Here is a 22466-nt window from a genome sequence, read left to right on the forward strand (position 1 = left end):
TGATGCATGTATGGCCTGGCCACACCATGATGTGAACTCAATATGCAACATCTTGGCAATGATCTGGGCTATGAAAAGACAGAGTCACAAAGCTGTACAGCACAGAAATGGGCTCTTCAGCCGTCACATCCACACTGACCTTTTATCCATCTACAGACATCCTATGTCCCCACATTAGGTCCAAATTCTTCTGTGCCTTGCCTATTTAAGTCCCTCTCTAAACACATCCCAAACATGATAATTATGCCACATGGTAATTCATTCACTTCTCTCACAGTGAATTCCAGATATCAACCACTCTCTTTTTGTGTCTCCGGCTCCCGGGGTTCTGGGACCTGAGCCACTCTTACCATAGCAGCAGATCACCCATGCTCAGTGACTCCTGTGTGCCAACCCCATGTCAAGGTTACTTCACAGAGATAAAGAATAAACATCATTTTGTATTAGACAGAGTCCCAGCTTCTGCGCTCACGAGTGTGAGTGAAGGAATAATTTTTTTTCTTCACTTTCAGTTGCCACTGTCTAGCCAAGTGTGATATGTTGGCTATTTGGGAGCAAAGAAGCAAAATTGTGGCATCACCGTTAGGGGATGGGCCAACTAAGAGACACTTGCTAATATCTTCTCTATCTTGTATATCAGGATGAGGGACAAGTGGGATGTAAAAAGTCAGGTTGTATGTGAACAAGGACTCAGTGATAGCAGAGCAAATGGCGGACAGTATGATTGTCTCCAGTGAAACAACTGAGTCAGGCTTGTTCCAAAGGAGGCAGCTGTTGCTGATACCAGTTACACATCTTCTTGGCCTGAAAGAGAGGGAAGTGTATACAATGTGCCTGAACAATACATTGCATTGCTTGCCTTAGTGGCAGTGTGATTAGTTTGTGTGATGCAATGAAAGACTTTATAGCCATTAAGTGTACATGATAATGGATGTAAATGTTAGGAGTTGTGCTGGTTAGACATTGTGATTGGTCACTGTGAGTTCAGAATGGAGAGATATATGAGGATATGGCCCCGTTGATTATGTTTAATGATTCTTCATTGACAATGTGTGCTGTTATTGAACTTCGTTGTGGCACTCTTTGAATAGCTCTGGTGCTTTATTCCTAATCTTTATCACCTCAGTATAGATCAAAAGGAATTATGGGCTTTCATGTGTACAGGTCTTTTCTGTAACTCTCCATCTCAATAGCCAAGGTAACCACTACTCTCCTAGAAAATCAGGATGCCTGCTCTTGCACCTGCTCCGCTATGGCTCCCATAAATCTTCTGAAGCCTTTGCAATGGCTTCTGTTAATCATCAGAATTGATTAGCAACTCTTTCATAGAGACAGAAAGAACTTCATTTTGTATTAGCCTGCTTCAATGGATGACTTTAGACCATATGAGCATACACAGGTGATACACAGGAGATACTTCTCAACTTGGGTTGACACCCGTGGGATGGGGTTAGAGCAAATGTTACAGAATATATGGCATACCTTTTGCTTAGTGGAATAATGCAATCTAAATATCCCAATAAGCTTCTAATTTAGAATTAAACATATTTAGCAAAGCCTACCCTTGGACTATTCAAGTAGAGCAGTATTCATTCTTCTTTTAAATTCTATGGGACTACTTCAAAGAAGCTTGCAATGTCCAATTCCCTGTGCATTTTTTTTTCAAATGTGATTATTGAATAGATGGCAATTAAATGGAGACAAAGACCATGATTGCTGACAAGTCAGACAGGCCAAAAACAATAAAGGTCCCTTTAATGGATCTAAAGAAGAAGTAATGCTGAGATTACAATGTTCTCGGTGTAAAACTGGATTGTTTGTTGCTCTTAATAGGTAGCATCTGTCTTCAATTGACTGAGCTACAAGTGTGGTAATTTAGCTTCTTGCTTAACAACTTCTTAAAAAACTATGTTATAAATGTTCTCTGAAATTAAACTAATTTCTATCATAACCAAATGTACTGTTTGTGCTATGTGCAGCGTGCTGTGTGCTGTTAGTAATGTGCTTTGCACCTTGGCCCTGGAGGAACGCTGGCTATTTTCATGTACGGTTGAATGATAATTAAACTTGAATGTAGTCCAAGGGTCAATAATTAGTCTGACTATCACAAACAGAATGAAATATGTTCCCCATGGAGATATGGGAACTTAGCTGCATGGATTCAGGATTGGCTTGACCACAGATGGTAGAGGGTGGCAGTAGATGGACCATATTCTGCCTTGAGGTCGATGACCTACGGTGTTCCACAGAGACTGCTGCTCTTTGTGATTATTATAAATGAGTTGGATGAGGAAGGGGAGGGCTGGGTTAGCAAGTGTGCAAATGGCATGAAGGCTGGAGGTGTTGTGGATAGTGTACAAAGATGTCATAGGTTACAATGGAATATAAATAGACAGGATGCAGAGTTGGTCAGAGAAGTGGCAAATCAAATTCAATCCAGGAAAATGTGAAGTGATAAGTTTTGGAAGATTAAACTTGAAGGCAGAATATAAGGTGAATGGCAGGAAAGAGAGATCTTGGGGTCCAAGTTCATAGATCCCTCAAAATTACCATGCATTTGATGGGGTGGTTAAGAAGGCATAATACACACCAGTCTTAATTAGTCAGGAATTTGAGTTCAACAGCCAGGACGTAATGCTGCAGCTCTATAACTTTCTGATTAGACCACACTTAGAGTGTTGTGTTCAGTTCTGACCACCTCATTATCGGAAGGATGTAGAAACTTCAGAGACGTGCAGAGAAGATGTACCAAATGCTCCCTAGATCTGCATCAGAGAGCATGTCTTAAGAGAATAGGTTGAACAAGCTATCTATTTTTCCCTTTTGGAGCAATGAAGGACAAGAGGCAAGTTGATTGAGGTGTACAAGATTATGAGAGGCGTAGATGGATAACCAGAACCTTTTACTCAGAGTGACAATAACTAATGATAGAGCAAAGTTTGGGGGAATGCCAAAGGTAGATTTTATTTCACACACGGACAATGATGGATGCCAGGAATGAACTGCTGGGGGTGGTTGTAGAGGCTGATACAAAAGGGATATTGAAGAAACTTAAAAAAGAGACACATGGATGTAAGGAAAATGGATGGTTATGTGCTCTGTAGGACGGAAAGCTTAGATTGATTGTGGAGAAGGTTTACATTGGTTGGCAAAGCATAGTGGGCTGAAGGGCATATACTGTTCTAAGTACTAAATATAAATCCTTCATGATTAAAGAGAAAAACAGGAACAGCATTCTCCTCTTTCCAGACAACATTGTTTGCAAATGTTATAATATAATTTACTTACAGGGATATCACATGTAAATAGAGTCATAGAGAAGTACAGCACAGAACCAGGCCCTTCGGCCCATCTAGCCCGTGCAAAGAGCATTTCAACTGCCTACTCCCAATAACCTGCACCGAGACCACAGCCTTCCATACCCCTACTATCCAGGCTGAGGGTAGCAGACACCAACAGAATCAACAAACTCATTCATAAGGCCAGTGATGTTGTAGGGATGGAACTGGACTCTCTCACGGTGGTGTCTGAAAAGAGGATGCTGTCTAAGTTGCATGCCATCTTGGTCAATGTCTCACATCCACTACATAATGTACTGGGTGGGCACAGGAGTACATTCAGCCAGAGACTCATCCCTCCGAGATGCAACACAGAGTGTCATAGGAAGTCATTCCTGCCTGTGGCCATCAAACTTTACAAGTCCTCCCCTGGAGGGTCAGACACCCTGGGCCGATAGGCTGGTCCTGGACTTATTTCATAATTTACTGGCATAATTTACATATTACTATTTAATGATTTATGGTTCTACTACTATTTAATATTTATGGAGCAACTGTAATGAAAACCAATTTCCCCCGGGATCAGTAAAGTATGACTATGACTATGACTACCCATCCAAACTTCACTTAAACATGGACATCGAGCTCACGTGCACCACTTATGCTGGCAGCTCATTCCACATCCCACAACCCTCTGAGTGAACAAGTTTCCCCTCATGTTCCCTGTAAGCCTTTCACCCTTAACCCATGACCTCTGGTTGTAGTCCCACCCAATCTAAGTGGAAAAAGCCTGCTTGTACTTAACCTATCCATACCCCTCATAATTTTGTATACCTCTAACAAATCTCCTCTCAGTCTTTTACATTCTAAGTAATAAAGTTCTAACCTGTTCATACTTTATAACTCAGGTCCTCCAGACCTGGCAACATCCTTCTAAATTTTCTCTGTACTCATTCAACCTTGCTTACATCTTTCTTGTAGGTAGATGACCAAAACTGCACACAATACTTCAAATTAGGCCCCACCGATATTTTGGTACAACTTCAGCATAACATCCCATCTCCTGTACTCAGTACATTGATTTATGAAGGCCAATGTGCCAAAAGCTTTCTTTATGACCCTATCTACCTGTGGTGCCATTTTCAATGAATTCTGGACCTGTATTCCCGGGTCCCTTTGTTCTAACACACTCCTCATTGCCTCACCATTCACTGTGTAAGTCCTACCCTGGTTGATCCAAAACCTCACACTTGTCTGCATTACATTCCATCTACCATTTTTCAGCTCGCTGCAAGCCATGATGGCTTTCCTCACTGTCTAATACACCCCTAATCTTGATGTCATCCACAAATTTGCTTATCCAGTTAACCATATTATCATCCAGATCATTGATATAGGTGACAAACAAGAACAGATCCAGCACTGATCGATCCCTGCAGCACACCACTAGTCACAGGCCTCTAGTCAGAGAGGCAACCATCTACTACCACTCTCTGGCTTCTTCCACAAAGCCGATGCCTAATCCAATTTGCAATCTTATCCTGAATGTTGAGTGACTGAACTTCCTTGACAAACCTCCCATGCAAGACCTTGTCAGATGCCTTGTTACTGTCTGTGTAGACAATATCCACTGCTTTGCCTTCAGCCACTTTTCTGGTAACTTCCTCGAAAAACAAACTCTACTCGGATTTCCAGCTGAGTACAGGGATCGATTTTAACCAACATTTCAATAACAAACTTCACCATTTTCATCAGGGATTATGCCTGGGCATGGCTAGTCTGGTGGTATTTTTTCCCATTGTCCTTCCCTCCTAATTGGTTAGTCCTTAGGTGGCTGAGTCCCACTTTGTTTACAATTGAATTCCAGTTCTTACTTAGACCAAGACCATCATCTTTGTTAAAATACTTCTCCTCTAGTTTTATTTCAATGGCTTCCTTTACCAGGCAGTCCCAAAAGCCATTGGCGTTGCACAATATTTTTGTGCCACAAAGTCAATCTTATAGCCGTTGTGAATGCAATATTCTGCTACCGCCAATTTCTCTGGGTAACTCAAATGGATACATCTCCTGTGCTCCTTGATGTGGGTTTCCACCATGCATCCCATCTGACCAATATGTACTGCTCTGCGTTCACAGGGAATCCTGTAAACACAGCGGTCTTGAGACCCAGGTCATCTTTGACCAACATATGCTTTGCCTTGAGCTTCCTTACGGGCTCGTCGCGATCCTTCCGGAATCTGTGGAAATACAGGGAAGACAGGTGGTAGCGATGGGTTCCTTGCTACTGACTTCATTGGCATAAAACTACTGTGCCACACCAATGGCTTTTGGAAACTTCTGGCTAAGGAAGCCATTGAAATAAAACTAGAGGAGAAGAATTTTAACAAAGTCGAATGTCTCACTCTAAGTAAGAACTGGAATTCGATTGTAAACATAGTGGGACAGCGGAAATCTGATTGGATAAAGACTAACCAATAAGGAGGACAGACTACAATGGTATTAATACCACCAGATTAGACATGCCCAGGCATCATCCCTGATGAAGGTGGCAGAGTATGTCATTGAAACGTCGGTTAAAATTGATACCTGTACCTGGCTGGAAGCCCAAGAACTGTTTATTTATCATATATTCCAGGAAAGCACTAGATCCTTTTTACTTGAAAAACTCTATAAGATTGGTTAGACATGACCGACCATGCACGAAGCCAAGATGACTATCCTTAATCAGTCCACGTCTATCCAAATATTAATATGTACGGTCCCTTAGAATATCTTCCATTAACTTTCCCACAACTGATGTCAGACTCACCAGCCTATAATTACACGGTTTATGTTTAGAACCTTTTTTAAACAGCGGATCATTGACTATCCTCCAATCCTCTGGAGTATTATTTAAAGGGTACCCTGTTCGCCTAAGTGTCTGGTACTGGGAACCCATGTCAAAGATGCCTCTTTCAATAAATGTCTTGACCTGCTCTCCATCCAGTTCTATCTCTCAATTGCCTTAGTACTCCAGTTCATCACTACACACTCTGTCCAATAGTAACATAGCAACATACCCAAATTTTTCAGACCATCAACTTTGCCATTGCTAACTAACCCACAACAATCAATCCTCAGCTTGAACATTCTGCCATCTTCCTGGCCTATCCTCTTTATCAATCCATCTAGATATTATTTTCACTAAAGTCTATTCCAAATATCGGTCTTGGTTATGAGCCCCACTGATCTTCAACCCATTCTAAAGACCTCTGTGAACTTTTCCCACTATACCCCTACATTCTTGGGTTGTGTAAAGTATTGAAGTCTCCAGTAGTGAACCCTTTGACTGCATTCAAATTCAAGATTTAATTATCATTCAGATTTAATTATCATTCAACCATACATAAAAGCAGCCAAATGAAACAGTGTTCCTCCAGGTCCAAGGAGCAAAAAAACATTACCCACAGCACATAGCACATATGGTTACGATTTCAGAAAAACATGGAGTCACAAATAAATAATATAGCCCAAGCCCTTGATTGGCATGACTGTAAGATTGATGGTAAGTTGTCCTGGTATAGCTTATTCTTCCACCAAGTGAACAATGGAAGGCAGCACTGAGCGAACACCAGATGGCAGCCTCCAACCCAAGCATGGATTCCAGCACACTCTACAGAGGCTCTCCAAGGTTGCCTTTACGTCTCCTCTCTTGGTTGGCTGCAATATTCAACCCCATGGCATGGGCCTTGTGCTCACTCCAGCTGAGGCGGTGGAGCCCCTTTGCTATCGGTCTTGACAATGAATCAGTGAACCGGACTTGCAGTATTTTACTTATGACCCTAATGTCAATGAACATGCTTACGTAGGTATGAATGAAGGTAAATTCCACTGTCTGCTTGTCATGAGGACTATTTCCAGCAGTTCTTGCTTCTCTGTTGAACTTGCAGTCATATTTTACTTTTGTAACTTCACACAGTGCAGAGTTACATCTGCATTGGATCAGAGTGTAGCCTGGAACCACTGAAATGAGCTGGGTGTGTGGAGTTAGTATGTTGGCTGCATTGTAATCTGGTATTACAATCATTTTAATTCACAATTACATCTAGTTCCAATTAATGCATTTCAGATTCCTATAAAGGTATTATTCTTCTTTGTTTTACTACAAGGACTTTGAATGTTATTGAGTACCCTTGGCATTCAAAAACATTTAAAATGTCATTTAATTAAAACATCCAAAACAAAAATATAAAATTTAAAACAATAGAAGTAATTAGTTCAACTCAATTAATTAAAAGACAGCTAAAATAACTCATAGTAACCAATGAGACGTTGCTGTAGTTTCACTTAACTTCAGTGGAAGAAACCTACTTGCATTTACCCCGTCTATACCACTAATAATTTTGTATATCTCTACCAAATCTCATCTCAATCTTCTAAATTCTAGGGAATAAATTCCTAGCAATTTCAAATTTTTTTGATAACTCGGGTCCTCAAGTCCCAGCAACATCCCTGTAAATTTTCACTGCGCTATTTCAATCTTACTTACATCTTTCCTGTAGGTAGGTGACCAAAACATAACACCCCAACTCCAGTACTCAATACGTTGATTTATCAAGGCCAATGTGCCAAAGCTTTCTTTACGACCCTTTCTAGCTGTGATGCCACTTTCAAGGAATGACGGACCTGTACAGTATTCCCAGATCCCTCTGTTCTACCACACTCCTCAGTACCCTACAGCTCACCAGGTAAGATCAATCCTGGTTTGTCCTCCCAAAGTGCAACACCTCACACTTGTCTGTATGAAATTCCATCTGCAATTTTTCAGTCTATTTTCCAGCTGGTCCAGATCCTGCTGCAAGCTTTGATAGTCTTCCATGCTGTTCACTACACCCTCAATCTTGGTGTCATCCGCAAATTTGCTGATTCAGTTGACCACATTATCATCCAGATCATTGATATAGATGAGAAACCACAACGGACCCAGTGCCGATCCCTGCAGCACACCACTGGTCACAGGTCCTGTCAGAGAGGCAACCATCTACAAGCACTCTCTGGCTTCTTCTGCAAAGTCAATGACTAATCCAATTTACTACCTCATCTTGAATGCCAAGTGACTAAACCATCTTGACTAATTTTACATGTGGGACCTTGTCAAGAACAACATCTACTGCCTTGCCTTCATCAACATTTCTTGTAACTTAGACACAATTTAGCATGTAGAAATCCATGTTGGCTATCCCCCAACCAGTCCCTCTCTATCCAAATACTGATATATCTGGTCCCTTAGAATATCTTCCAATAACTTACCCACTAGTGATGTCAGGCTCACCAGTCTATAATTTCCTGGCTCATTATTAGAGTGCTCTTAAACAATAAAAAACATCATGCATCCTCCAATCTTTAGACGCCTCCTTGACTATAGGAGGAGACCAGAGGTCCATGAGCTAATCCTCTTCAGGAGATCAGAGGTGGAGAGACCCAGCATCTTTAAATTCCTCTGTGTTATCATTTCCCTTAGGTGTCAGTAGCAAAGAAAGCATGCCAGCGCCTCTACTTTTTTAGAAGTTTGCACAGATTCAGCATGTCATCTAAAACTTTGAAAAATGTCTACAGATGTGCAGTGGAGAGGATATTACTGGTTGCATCATGGCCCAGTGACACAACGCTGTTGAATGGAAAACCCTACAAACAATAATGAATACAGCACAGTCCATTACAGTTAAAGGGCCCACACCCACCACCACCACCAGTCTGGCAGAATTAGGCCATTCAGCCCATCAAGTCTGTTCCACCATTCCACCGTGGCTGATCCAGGATCCCACTCAACCCCATACATCTGCTTTCTTGCCATATCCTTTGATGCCCTGACTGATCAGGAAACTATCAACTTCTGCCTTAAGTATACGCACGGACTTGGCCTCCACCACAGTCTGTGGCAGAGCATTTCACAGATTCACTACTCTCTGGCTAGAAAAAAATCCTCCTGACCTCTTTTCTAAAGGGTCACCCCTCAATTTTGAAGTTGTGCTCTCTAGTTCTGGATAGCCCAATCATAGGAAATATCCTCTCCACATCCATCCTATCTAGTCCTTTCAACATTCAATAGGTTTCAATGAGATCCCCCTGTATTCTTCTAAATTCCAGTGAGTACAGGCCCAAAGTTGCCAAAGCCTCATCATATGTTAACCCCTTCATTCCAGGAACCATCTTCATAAACCTCCTCTGGACTCTCTCCAATGACAACACATCCTTTCTGACATGTAGAACCCAAAACTGTTGACAGTATTCTAAGTGCGGCCTGATGAGTGTCTTATAAAAGCTCAGTAAATTCTCACTGCTTTTATATTCTGTTCCCTTTGAAATAAATGCCAACGTTGCATTTGCCTACTTTACCACAGACTCAACCTGTAAGTTAACCTTCTGTGAGTCTTGCACAAGGTCTTCTAAGTCCCTTTGCACCTCTGATGTCTGATACATCTCCCTATATAGATAAAAATCCACACTATTGTTCCTTTTACCAAAATACATTATCATACATTTCCCAACACAATATTCCATCTGCCACTTTTTTGCCCATTCTTCCAATTTGTCTAAGTCCTACTCCACCTATCTTCGCATCACATGCCAATTTTGCCACAAAGCCATCAATTCCATTATCTAAATTATTGACAAACAATGTGAAAAGCAACAGTCCCAATACTGACTCCTGAGGACCACCACTAGTCGCCAGCAGTCAACCAGAAAAGGCCCCTTTTGTTACCACTCACTGTGTCCTACCTATTAGCCATTCCGCTATCCATGCTAGTATCTTTCCTGTAACACCCATAGGATTTTATCTTGTTAAGCAGTCTCATGTGTGGCACCTTTTCAAAAATCTTCTGAAAATCCAAGTAAATGACATCTACTGTCTCTCCTTTATCCACTCAGCTTGTTACTTTTTTGAAGAAATCTAACAGATCTGTTAGGCAAGATTTCCCTTTACAGAAACCATGCCGACTTTGACTTACTTTATCAATAGTCTCCAAGTACCTTGGAACCTATACTTAATAGGCTCCACCACTTTCTCAACCACTGAGCTCAGCTTAACTAACCTACAATTTCCTTTCTTTTAACTTCCTTCCTTCTTAAAGAGTGGAGTGACATTTGCGATATTCCAGTTCTCCTTGATCATGCCAGAATCAAGTGATTCTTGAAAGATCATGACCAATACATCCGTTATCTCTTTAGCAACCTCTCTCAGGACTCTGGGATGTAGTCTATCTGGTCCAGTTGGTTTTTCCCACCTAAAGACCTTTGAGTTTACCTAGCATTTTTTCCTTTGTAATAGCAATGGCACTCACCCCTGACCCCTCACACTCACAGCCCTGCTGGAGTCTTCCACAGTGAAGACAGCTGCAAAGTACCCATTAAGTTAATCTGCTATTACTTTGTCCCCCATTTTTATCTCATCAGCATCATTTTCCAGTGGTCTAATATCAACTCTCACCTCCCTTTTACTCTTTATATAACTGAAAAAAACTTTTGGTATCCTGCTTTATATTATTAGCTAGTTTGCCCTCATAGTTCATCTTTTCCCTTCTTACAGCATTAGTTGCCTTTTGTTAGATTTAAAAAGTTTCCCAGTCATCCAACTTCCCACTCACCTTTGCTACCTTGTATACCCTTTCCTTGGCTTTTATGCAGTCCTTAACTTCCTGTGCGTACATCCCATGCCCTCCACCTCTTCAATAACTTCCAGTTCCCCGGTCCCAACCACTTCATTTTCACTATGGATGTCTAATCCCTATACACCTCCATTCCCCATCAAGAAGGCCTCAAATCCCTCCGCTACTTTCTGGATAATAGACCTCACCAGTTCCCCACCACCACGACACTCCTCCGGTTGGTGGAACTGGTTCTCACACAATAACTTCTCTTTTGGCTCTTCCCACCTTCTTCAGACTAAGGATGTAGATATGGGAACTCACATGGGCCCTAGCTATGCCTGCCTCTTCGTTGGTTATGTGGAACAGTCTGTGCTCCAAACCTATTCTGGTACTGCTCCCCAGCTTTTCCTTCGGTATATTGACGACTACATTGGTGCTGCTTCCTGCACCCATGTCAATTTCATCGACCTTACTTCTAACTTCCACCCAGCCCTCAAATTCACTAGGTCTATCTTGGACACTTCTCTCCCCTTTCTCGATCTCTCGGTCTCCATCTCTGGAGACAGACTGTCCACTCACATCTTCTACAAGCCCACTGACTCTCATAACTACCTCAACTGACGAATCTCATAGAATTTTTTGAGGATGTAACTAGTAGAGTGGATAGGGGAGAACCAGTGGATGTGGTATATTTGGATTTTCAAAAGGCTTTTGACAAGGTCCCACACAGGAGATTAGTGTGCAAATTTAAAGCACACGGTATTGGGGGTAAGGTATTGATGTGGATAGAGAATTGGTTAGCAGACAGGAAGCAAAGAGTGGGAATAAACGGGACCTTTTCAGAATGGCAGGCAGTGACTAGTGGGGTACCGCAAGGCTCAGTGCTGGGACCCCAGTTGTTTACAATATATATTAATGACTTGAATGAGGGAATTAAATGCAGCATCTCCAAGTTTACAGATGACACGAAGCTGGGTGGCAGTGTTAGCTGTGAGGAGGATGCTAAGAGGATGCAGGGTGACTTGGATAGGTTGGGTGAGTGGGCAAATTCATGGCAGATGCAATTTAATGTGGATAAATGTGAAGTTATCCACTTTGGTGGCAAAAATAGGAAAACAGATTATTATCTGAATGGTGGCCGATTAGGAAAAGGGGAGGTGCAACGAGACCTGGGTGTCATTATACACCAGTCATTGAAAGTGGGCATGCAGGTACAGCAGGCAGTGAAAACGGCGAATGGTATGCTGGCATTTATAGTGAGAGGATTCGAGTACAGGAGCAGGGAGGTACTACTGCAGTTGTACAAGGCCTTGGTGAGACCACACCTGGAATATTTTGTGCAGTTTTGGTCCCCTAATCTGAGGAAAGACATCCTTGCCATAGAGGGAGTACAAAGAAGGTTCACCAGATTGATTCCTGGGATGGCAGGACTTTCATATGGAGAAAGACTGGATGAACTGGGCTTGTACTCGTTGGAATTTACAAGATTGAGGGGGGATCTGATTGAAACGTATAAAATCCTAAAGGGATTGCACAGACTAGATGCAGGAAGATTGTTCCCGATGTTGGAGAAGTCCAGAACGAGGGGTCATAGTCTGAGGATAAAGGGGAGGCCTTTTAGGACCGAGATTAGGAAAAACTTCTTCACACAGAGAGTGGTGAATCTGTGGAATTCTCTGCCACAGGAAACAGCTGAGGCCAGTTCATTGGCTATATTTAAGAGGGAGTTAGATATGGCCCTTGTGGCTACGGGGATCAGGGGGTATGGAGAGAAGGCTGGTGCAGGGTTCGGAGTTGGATGATCAGCCATGATCATAATAAATGGTGGTGCAGGCTGCAAGGGCCGAATGGCCTACTCCTGCACCTATTTTTTATGTTATACCTCTTCCCACTCCGCCACATGCAAAAATGCCATTCCCTATTCCCAGTTCCTCCGTCTCTGCCGCATCTATTATTCACAAATCTAAACCTTGAATTAACATTGCATTACCGTGGATTCAACACAAATACCATTAATTTGATTTTCTCAGAGTGGGTGCCAATGTAATGCATGTTTGGAAAATTCAGGTTCGCCATTCTCCACAGCTTATAAGAAGAAAACAACTCAACAACAGAGAGCACTTTTGTCTTTGAATTACTATAAAATGAACTATTTGTCTCAGTCACACTTCATATGTGACTCCTGCATAAAAGGCGGCTGGATTGATGTCAACCAAAATAAATTCCCCTAATCAATTTTTTTGTTTTCTGCTGCTTGAGGTGAGATTTTTGGAAGCTAAATTCAGCATTTTAAAGGACGGATATGAGACCCTGATTGAATTGTACCAGAATGCTGCAAATTGCAGGTGTTAAATCGGCTCCCCCAGAATTCCACAGTCTGCCCATGGGAACTGAACATACTTTGGAGATCATTATGTCAAACAGCATGAAAAACAGTTTTAATACCAACATAAACACAAAATAATCTGCAGATGCAGATGATGGGATCAAAACAACACTCACAACATAACAGACATGATCTCCTGGTAGCCATCCACTTCAGCTCTGCTTCCCATTCCCATTCAAATATGTCCATACATGGCCTCTTCTACTGCCATGACGAGGCTAAACTCAGGTTGGAGGAGCAACACCTCATATACCGTCTAGGTAGTCTCCAGCCCCTTGGTATGAACATAGAATTTTCCAACTTCCGGTAATTCCCTCCCCCTCCCTTCCCCTATCCCTATGTCACTCTGCCCCCTCCCCCAGCTCCCTATCACCTCCCTCGTGGTTCCACCTCCTTCTACTACCCATTGTGTTTTCCCCTATTCTTTCTTCACCTTTCCTGCGTATCACCTCCCTACCTCCCCTCCCCCACCCCTTTATCTTTCCCCTTACTGGTTTTTCACCTGGAACCTACCAGCCTTCTCCTTCCCACCCTCCTCCCACCTTCTTTATAGGGCCTCTGCCCCTTCGCTCTTCAGTCCTGACGAAGGGTTCCGGCCCGAAACATTGACTGATCTTTTCCACGGACGCTGCCCAACCTGCTGAGTTCCTCCAGCGTGTTGTGAGAGTTACTTTGACCCCAGCATCTGTAGATTATTTTGTGTTTACCTTAACTTCCTTTGTCAGCCTCAGTTGCCTACCCCTGCCATTTGAGAACTTATTCCTTTGAGGGACATATCTGTTCTGTGCATTGTGACCTATCCCCAGAAACTTCAGCCATCTCTGCTCTGCCATCATTCCTTTCAGTTTAGTTCTCCAATCCACCTGGGCGAGTTCCTCTCTCATGCCTCTGTAGTTCCCTTTATTCAACTGCAATGCTGATACACGTGATTTATGCTTCTCCCTCTCAAATTGCAGTATGAGTTCAATCATATTATGATGACTGCCTCCTAATAGTTCCTTTACATTAAGCTCCCCAATAAGATCTGGTTTATTACACAACACCCAGTCTAAGATAGCCTTTCCCCAAGTAGGCTCAAGCACAAGTTGCTTTAAGAAGCCATCTCGTAGGCATTCAACAAATTCCCTCTCTTGTGATCTGACACCAACCTAATTTTCCCAATCCCCTTGCATATTGAAGTCCCCATTAGAATTATGCCATTACTCTTATTACATGTCTTTTCCAGCTTCCTTTGGAATCTCAACCCTAGATATTGACTACTATTTGGAGGCCTATATATGATTCTCATAATAGTTTTTTTACCCTTTCAATTTCTTAACTCCACCCTCAAAGGTTCAACATTCTGATCCTATGTCACCTCTTTCTATATTTGTAATTCCATCTTGTACCAACAGAGCCACACCACCACCTGTGCCTTCCTACCTGTCCTTTCAATACGAAGTATATCCTTTGAGTTTACGCTCCCAGCTATGGCCTTCTTTCAGCCACAACTCAGTGATGCCCACAACGTCATAACCGACCAATGTTTAGTTGCGTCACAAGTTTGTCATGCTACGCACATTTAAATCCAGCACCTTCAGTGCTGCATTCTTTGGCTTTTTGAATTTTGCTTTGGTTGTACAATATAACTCTTTGCTCTGTCTGCATTTGTACCCCATCACTGGCTTATCCTTCCTTACGTTCATGTTACATCCATCATCTAAGCTTTCTGGTTCACCCTCAGCTCTATCATCCTGGTTCCATCAAGCCTATGTTTTTTATCTCAGTGCTGTCATCAGGAAGGAGATGGATACAGAAGATTCAGGACCCATACCACACCTTTCAGGAACAGTCATCACCTCTCTTCTGTAAGACTCTTGAGCCAGAGCGAATAACTTCACTCAATTTCACTCGCCCCAGCACTGAACAGTTCCCACAACCTACGGACTCACTTTCACCTCATTGCTCATTTATTACTTTTTGTATTTACACATTATATTGTCTTTTGCATATTGATTGTCCATCTTGTTGTGTGTGGTCTTTCACTGATTATATCATGCTTCTTTGTATTTACTGTGAATGCCTGCAAGAAAATGAATCTCAAAGTTGTACATGGTCACATGTATGTACTTTGATAATAGGTTTTGTTTAAACTTAGAAGGTTTTGCACTGCACCATCATGCATATGACAATAATAAACCAATTACCAATTATGAATTAGTAGGATGCTGAGTCTCCGACATTTTCCGACTGGACAATTAGTATGAACTTTGGGGGCTCATGTACGAGCCAGTGGCACAACAACACTTACCCCTGGATTGCAAACCAGAACCACAGGCCTCTGTTGCTCCAATCGTTCTCTGTCTGACATAATCAGGAGCCAAAATACAGTGATGCCATTTGTGTGTTTTCCATCTAAAGTTAAATAAACAAAGTGGTAATAATCCTTTCAAAATGGTCAAATCAGTTTAAGAGGAAATCACTAAGTTCATCAGTGAACTCTACACACTATTTTATTTTATTTAGTTATACAGCACAGAGTGGGCCCTTCCAGCCCTATGAGCCAAGCTGCACAACTCCTGACACAGCTGATTAACCCTGACCCAACCACAAGACAATTTACGATGTCCAATCAACCTACCAATACAAATTTGGACAGTAGAGGGAACCAGAGCACTGGGGAGAACCCACACATTCCACGGGGAGGACGTACACCAACTCCTGACAGTACGGCGCCGGAATTGAACTCCGAACTCTGGAACTTCCCAAGATACCAAACAGGAAAAATGCCTAACTCATGCAATGGCATTGATGAGGACAGGCGATCGCAGACACAAGGCCTGATGGGAAGATTGACTTAGTAAGGGCTATTAAGTCTGTAGTTCATATGAAAGTTAGTTATGATGAGAATCCTTTGGTTTGTGGTCACCTGAAAAAACATCACAGAACTGAGGAGATAGCTCCTCCATTCAATAGACAGTCCTCTGGCCTCCTCTCACATGCCAAAGAAGTCCACCTAATCGGTAGCATACGAGTGGTGGAATCACGGAGGGAGTTGATAAGAACATGGTCAGAATGACATAGGATTAATGTAAATAAGGGCTTGTTGCTCATTGCAGATTTAGTGAATCAAAGGACATGTCTGTTGTGCAATATGACTTTGTGACTTAATAACATTTGATTTCTTATATTCTCTGCTTATTGTAAACTTTTTAAGCATATTCATTAACTGCTCTCTCTATTGTTAAGGTGAACTTCAAAACTACAAGGAGAATTGGTCTGTCACCAAAGACACCTGCAAATTCTACAGATGTATGGTGGAGAGCATTCTAACTAATTGCATCTGTCTAGTTTGGATGAGCCACCACACAGGGTCAGAAAAACCTACAGAAAATTGTAAGCTCAGCCAGCTCCTTCATGGGCACTGGGCTCACCAACACTCAGGACACCTTCAAAAGGTGACACCTCAAAATGGTGGCATCCATCATTAAGGACCCCTATCATCCAGGAAATGCTCTCTTCTTATTGCTACCATCAAAGTGGGGAGTGGGGAAGGTAGAGGAGCCTAAAGACACACACTCAGTGTTTCAGGAACAGCTTTTTCCCCTCTGCCATCAGATTTCTGAAAGGATAATGAATCCATCAATACTACCTCACTATTTTCTTTCCCTCTCTTTTTGCACTTATTTAATTTATTTTTATGCATACTAATTTATAGTTATAATTACTATGTTTTTTAATGTACTGTTGAGCAAAACAACAAATTTCTTGACATATGCCAGTGGTATTAAACCTGATTCTGATAATGAGAGAGAATGGGAACAGTTGTCCACGTGGAATGGGGCAGCAGGGTAGCATAGAGTTTGCATAATGCTTTACAGCACCAGATGTAAGATCAGGATTCGATTCCTGCAGCTCTCTGTAAGCAGTTTGTACATTAACCTCATGACTGTGTGGGTTTCCTCCAGGTGCTTCGGTTTCCTTCCACATTCCAAAAGACATACAGTTAGGTTTCTAGGGCTGTTGGCATGCTATGTTGGCACCAAAAGCATGACCACAATTGGGCTCTGCCCAGTACAACCCTTGCTGATTTGATTTGATGCAAATGATACATTTCACTGAATGTTTTGATGCACATGTGACAAATAAATGTAATCTTTAATCTTTAGAACATTTTACAGAAGGAATGCAAAGACCAAGAGAGTACTGAATGTAGCAACGATAAATATAAGTAAAGAAAGTGATTTTGGTATGTCATTATTCCAAATCCCAAGGGTTTCTACAGTTATATTAATAGCAAAAGTATAGTGAGGGAAAAAATTGGTCCCTTAGAGAATCAGAGTGGACAACTATGTGTGGAGCCAAAAGAGATGGGGGAGGTGCTGAACAAACTCTTTTCTTCGGTATTCACTAAGGAGAAGGATATTGAATTGTGTAAGATAAGGGAAACAGGTAGAGAAGTTATGGAAACTATGATGATTAAAGAAGAGGAAGTACTGGCGCTTTTAAGGAATATAAAAGTGGATAAGTCTCCAGGTCCTGACAGGATATTCCCTAGGACCTTGAGGGAAGTTAGTGTGGAAATAGCAGGGGCTCTGACAGAAATATTTCAAATGTCATTAGAAACGGGGATGGTGCTGGAGGATTGGCGTATTGCTCATGTTGTTCCATTGTTTAAAAAGGGTTCTAAGAGTAAACCTAGGAATTATCAGCCTGCGTGTTTGACGTCAGCAGTGGGTAAATTGATGGAAAGTATTCTTAGAGATGATATATATAATTATCTGGATAGACAGGGTCTGATTAGGAACAGTCAACATGGACTTGTGCGTGGAAAGTCATGTTTGACAAATCTTATTGAATTTTTTGAAGAGGTTACTAGGAAAGTTGATGAGGGTAAAGTGGTGGATGTCGTCTATATGGACTTCAGTAAGGTCTTTGACAAGGTTCCACAGGGAAGGTTAGTTAGGAAGGTTCAATCGTTAGGTATTAATATTGAAGGAGCAAAATAGATTCAGCAGTGGCTGGATGGGGGACGCCAGAGAGTAGTGGTGGATAATTGTTTGTCAGATTGGAGGCCGGTGAATAATGGTGTGCCTCAGGGATCTATACTGGGTCTAATGTTGTTTGTCATATACATTAACGATCTGGATGACGGGTGGTAAATTGGATGAGTAAGTATGCAGATGATACTAAGATAGGTGGAGTTGTGGATAATGAAATAGGTTTTCAAAGCTTGCAGAGAGTTTTAGGCCAGTTTGAAGAGTGGGCTGAAAGATGGCAGATGGAGTTTAATGCTGATAAATGTGAGGTGCTACATTTTGGTAGGACTAATCAAAATAGGACATACATGGTAAATGGTAGGACATTGAAGAATGCAGCAGAACAGAGGGATCTAGGAATAATGGTGCATAGTTCCCTGAAGGTGGAATCTCATGTGGATAGGGTGGTGAAGAAAGCTTTTGGTATGCTGGCCTTTATAAATCAGAGCATTGAATATAAGAGTTGGGATGTAATGTTGAAATTGTACAAGGCATTAGTGAGGCCAAATTTGGAGTATTGTGTCCAGTTTTGGTCACTGAATTATAGGAAGGATGTCAACAAAATAGAGAGAGTACCGAGAAGATTTACTAGAATGTTATCTGGGTTTCATCACCTAAGTTACAGAGAAAGGTTGAATAAGTTGGGTCTTTATTCTTTGGAGCGTAGAAGGCTGACGGGGGACTTGATAGAGGTATTTAAAATTATGAGGGGGTTAGATAGAGTTGACGTGGATAGGCTTTTTCCATTGAGAGTGGGAGAGATTCAAACAAGAGGACATGTGATGAGAGTTAAAGGGCAAAAGTTTAGGGGTAACATGGGGGGGAACTTCTTTACTTGGAGAGTGGTAGCTGTGTGGAACGAGCTTCCAGCAGAAGTGGTTGAGGCAGGTTCGATGTTGTCGTTTAAAGTTAAATTGGACAGCTGTATAGACAGGAAAGGAATGGAGGGTTATGGGCTGAGTGCAGGTCGGTGGGTCTAGGTGAAAGTAAGAGTTCGGCACGGACTAGAAGGGCCGAGATGGCCTGTTTCTGTGCTGTAATTGTTAATTGTTATGTGGTTATATGGTTATATTATATGGCCCTCGTATAATCCCCACTTACTATAGGTGTGTGGAGCACATGATAATAGATGTATGTTTGCACTTCAATTCAAATTAATAGCCACATATCCAGTAATAAAGGAAGAGAAATTGAGAAAGTCTAGATATCAGGGAAGAACACAAAATACTTGAGACTTAAGAAGTGAGAAAAAGGAAGATACAACAAGGGAACAGAAAGATGCAGTGTCCAGATATGTTTATAAACCTTAGTACCAGAGGAGTTTCAATGATAAACTATTGCTTTGTTATATTTTTTTGCTTATCATAGAGAATTCTAATAAGTTTCAACTTTATGCAAAAGTTTGTTTAAAAGGACCTAAACATCAAAAATATTTTTGACAGAGCAACACTTTTGAACATATCACCAATATGTAATCAATAAATACTGGAATATGACAGGGACCAGAATCTACAATGATTTACAATCTACAAATACATTAATAATGCACAAATGTTTGTAGATGAAGGATCCACGTGTACTGTAGCTAAATTTGCTGCAAGATACAAAGACCCTGCAAAGGGATGTAATGACTGCAGAAGTTGGTAAATGGAATATAATGTGAGAAACTGTAAAATTCTCTACTTTGAAAAGAAGAAAGTCTTTAAATGTCTTATGGAATACTGGTCTTTCTTGCCACAGGTAGGGCATCGCTGATACAACTTTATAGGTTGCTGATGAGTGCTGTTCATAATTTTCATCACTGTAGCTAAAGAAATATATCACTGGATTGCAGACAAAACAAGAGAAAGTTCACTTGATTGGTTTCTGGGAAAATGAGGTTAACATATGGAAAGAAATTTAACAGTTTGGGTCAATACTCATTGAGTTCAGAAGAAGGAGAAATGGATACATACTATATTCTGAAGAGGATTGACAAGGTGGATTCTAAATTGGTGTTCCTCCTAGTGGGAGTATCGGAAACTAGTCACTATAATCTCAGACAGATGATCAAACCCTAATCATGGGGAAGTATTTCTTCCCTCAGAGTTGTGACCATATGAATTCTCTAACCCAAAATCCCTGGGACCTGACAGGGTGTTCCCTTGGACCTTGAAGGAGACTAGTGTTGAAATTGCGGGGGCCCTGGCAGAAATATTTAAAATGTCGCTGTCTACGGGTGAAGTGCCGGAGGATTGGAGAGTGGCTCATGTTGTTCCGTTGTTTAAAAAAGGATCGAAAAGTAATCCGGGAAATTATAGGCCGGTGAGTTTAACGTCAGTAGTAGGTAAGTTAATGGAGGGAGTACTAAGAGACAGAATCCACAAGCATTTGGATAGACAGGGGCTTATTAGGGAGAGTCAACATGGCTTTGTGCGTGGTAGGTCATGTTTGACCAATCTGTTGGAGTTTTTCGAGGAGGTTACCAGGAAAGTGGATGAAGGGAAGGCAGTGGATATTGTCTACATGGACTTCAGTAAGGCCTTTGACAAGGTCCCGCATGGGAGGTTAGTTAGGAAAATTCAGTTGCTAAGTATACATGGAGAGGTGGTAAATTGGATTGGACATTGGCTCGATGGAAGAAGCCAGAGAGTGGTGGTAGAAAATTGCTTCTCTGAGTGGAGGCCTGTGGCTAGTGGTGTGCCACAGGGATCAGTGTTGGGTCCATTGTTATTTGTCATCTATATCAATGATCTGGATGATAATGTGGTAAATTGGATCAGCAAGTTTGCTGATGATACAAAGATTGGAAGTGTAGTAGACAGTGAGGAAGGTTTTCAGAGCCTGCAGAGGGACTTGGACCAGCTGGAAAAATGGGCTGAAAAATGGCAGATGGAGTTTAATACTGACAAGTGTGAGGTATTGCACGTTGGAAGGACAAACCAACGTAGAACATACAGGGTTAATGGTAGGGCACTGAGGAGTGCAGTGGAACAGAGGGATCTGGGAATACAGATACAAAATTCCCTAAAAGTGTCGTCACAGGTAGATATGGTTGTAAAGAGAGCTTTTGGTACATTGGCCTTTATTAATCGAAGTATTGAGTATAAGAGCTGGAATATTATGATGAGGTTGTATAAGGCATTGGTGAGGCCGAATCTGGAGTATTGTGTTCAGTTTTGGTCACCAAATTACAGGAAGGATATAAATAAGGTTGAAAGAGTGCAGCAAAGGTTTACAAGGATGTTGCCGGGACTTGAGAAACTCAGTTACAGAGAAAGGTTGAATAGGTTAGGACTTTATTCCTTGGAGCGTAGAAGAATGAGGGGAGATTTGATAGAGGTATATAAAATTATGATGGGTATAGATAGAGTGAATGCAAGCAGGCTTTTTCCACTGAGGCAAGGGGAGAAAAAAACCAGAGGACATGGGTTAACGGTGAGGGGTGAAAAGTTTAAAGGGAGCATTGGGGGGGCTTCTTCACACAGAGAGTGGTGGGAGTATGGAATGAGCTGCCAGACGAGGTGGTAAATGCGTTTTTTTTTAACATTTAAGAATAAATTGGACAGATAAATGGATGGGAGGTGTATGGAGGGATATTGTCCGTGTGCAGGTCAGTGGGACTAGGCAGAAAATGGTTCGGCACAGCCAAGAAGGGCCAAAGGGCCTGTTTCTGTGCTGTAGTTTCTATGGTTCAAAGAATATGTTCAAGGCAAAGAATGAAAAACATTTCACCTGCTGGAGAGTAATGGGAGAGAGTAATGCAAGTGGTATTTACACTCAGATTAGATCAAAAGAAAAAGCTTTAAAGGATGATTGTCCTCATCCCAATCTTGTTTCTTACATGTTTTATGTGCCTAAGGTTTCTGCTACAAGGAAGTTGTGGCAGAGCACACTAAAGTGTCAATAGACTTTGCCAGGAGTTTGGTCAATAATCCACCTTATTCTGTGCTTGTGTTTTGACGTCAAGATCCTTTCCAATAATGGGATATGCTACAGGTGAATGAAGTGTATCTCTAAGTTTTGCCTCAAGTTATTTTTACCTATAGATCGGACAAACAGAGAGTGGTTCACATCCTCTTTCTTCATACAATGTATCTGGACACTCCTGCCCTTGATTGTCAGGCTTCTGGATGATAATTCTATAGCGAGACTGCTTTGCATTAGAAGAATTGCC

At 41.7% G+C, this 22466-nt stretch overlaps 1 protein-coding gene across 3 annotated transcripts in view; it reads right to left on the reverse strand.

Moving 5' to 3' along the window:
• thsd7ba (thrombospondin, type I, domain containing 7Ba) overlaps window positions 1-22466 on the reverse strand; it is a 1092806-nt gene that overhangs the window by 411212 nt on the left and 659128 nt on the right. For all 3 annotated transcript variants that reach the window (XM_063047545.1, XM_063047546.1, XM_063047547.1), the window contains exons 11-12: window positions 22333-22465; window positions 15583-15686 (exon numbers count right to left, since the gene is read on the reverse strand). In XM_063047545.1, coding sequence (XP_062903615.1) covers window positions 15583-15686; window positions 22333-22465 — 237 coding nt within the window. The remainder of the gene's footprint in view (window positions 1-15582; window positions 15687-22332; window position 22466) is intronic.

This window comes from Mobula hypostoma, chromosome 5 (assembly GCF_963921235.1).
Source record: "Mobula hypostoma chromosome 5, sMobHyp1.1, whole genome shotgun sequence".
NCBI classification, from domain to species: domain Eukaryota; kingdom Metazoa; phylum Chordata; class Chondrichthyes; order Myliobatiformes; family Myliobatidae; genus Mobula; species Mobula hypostoma.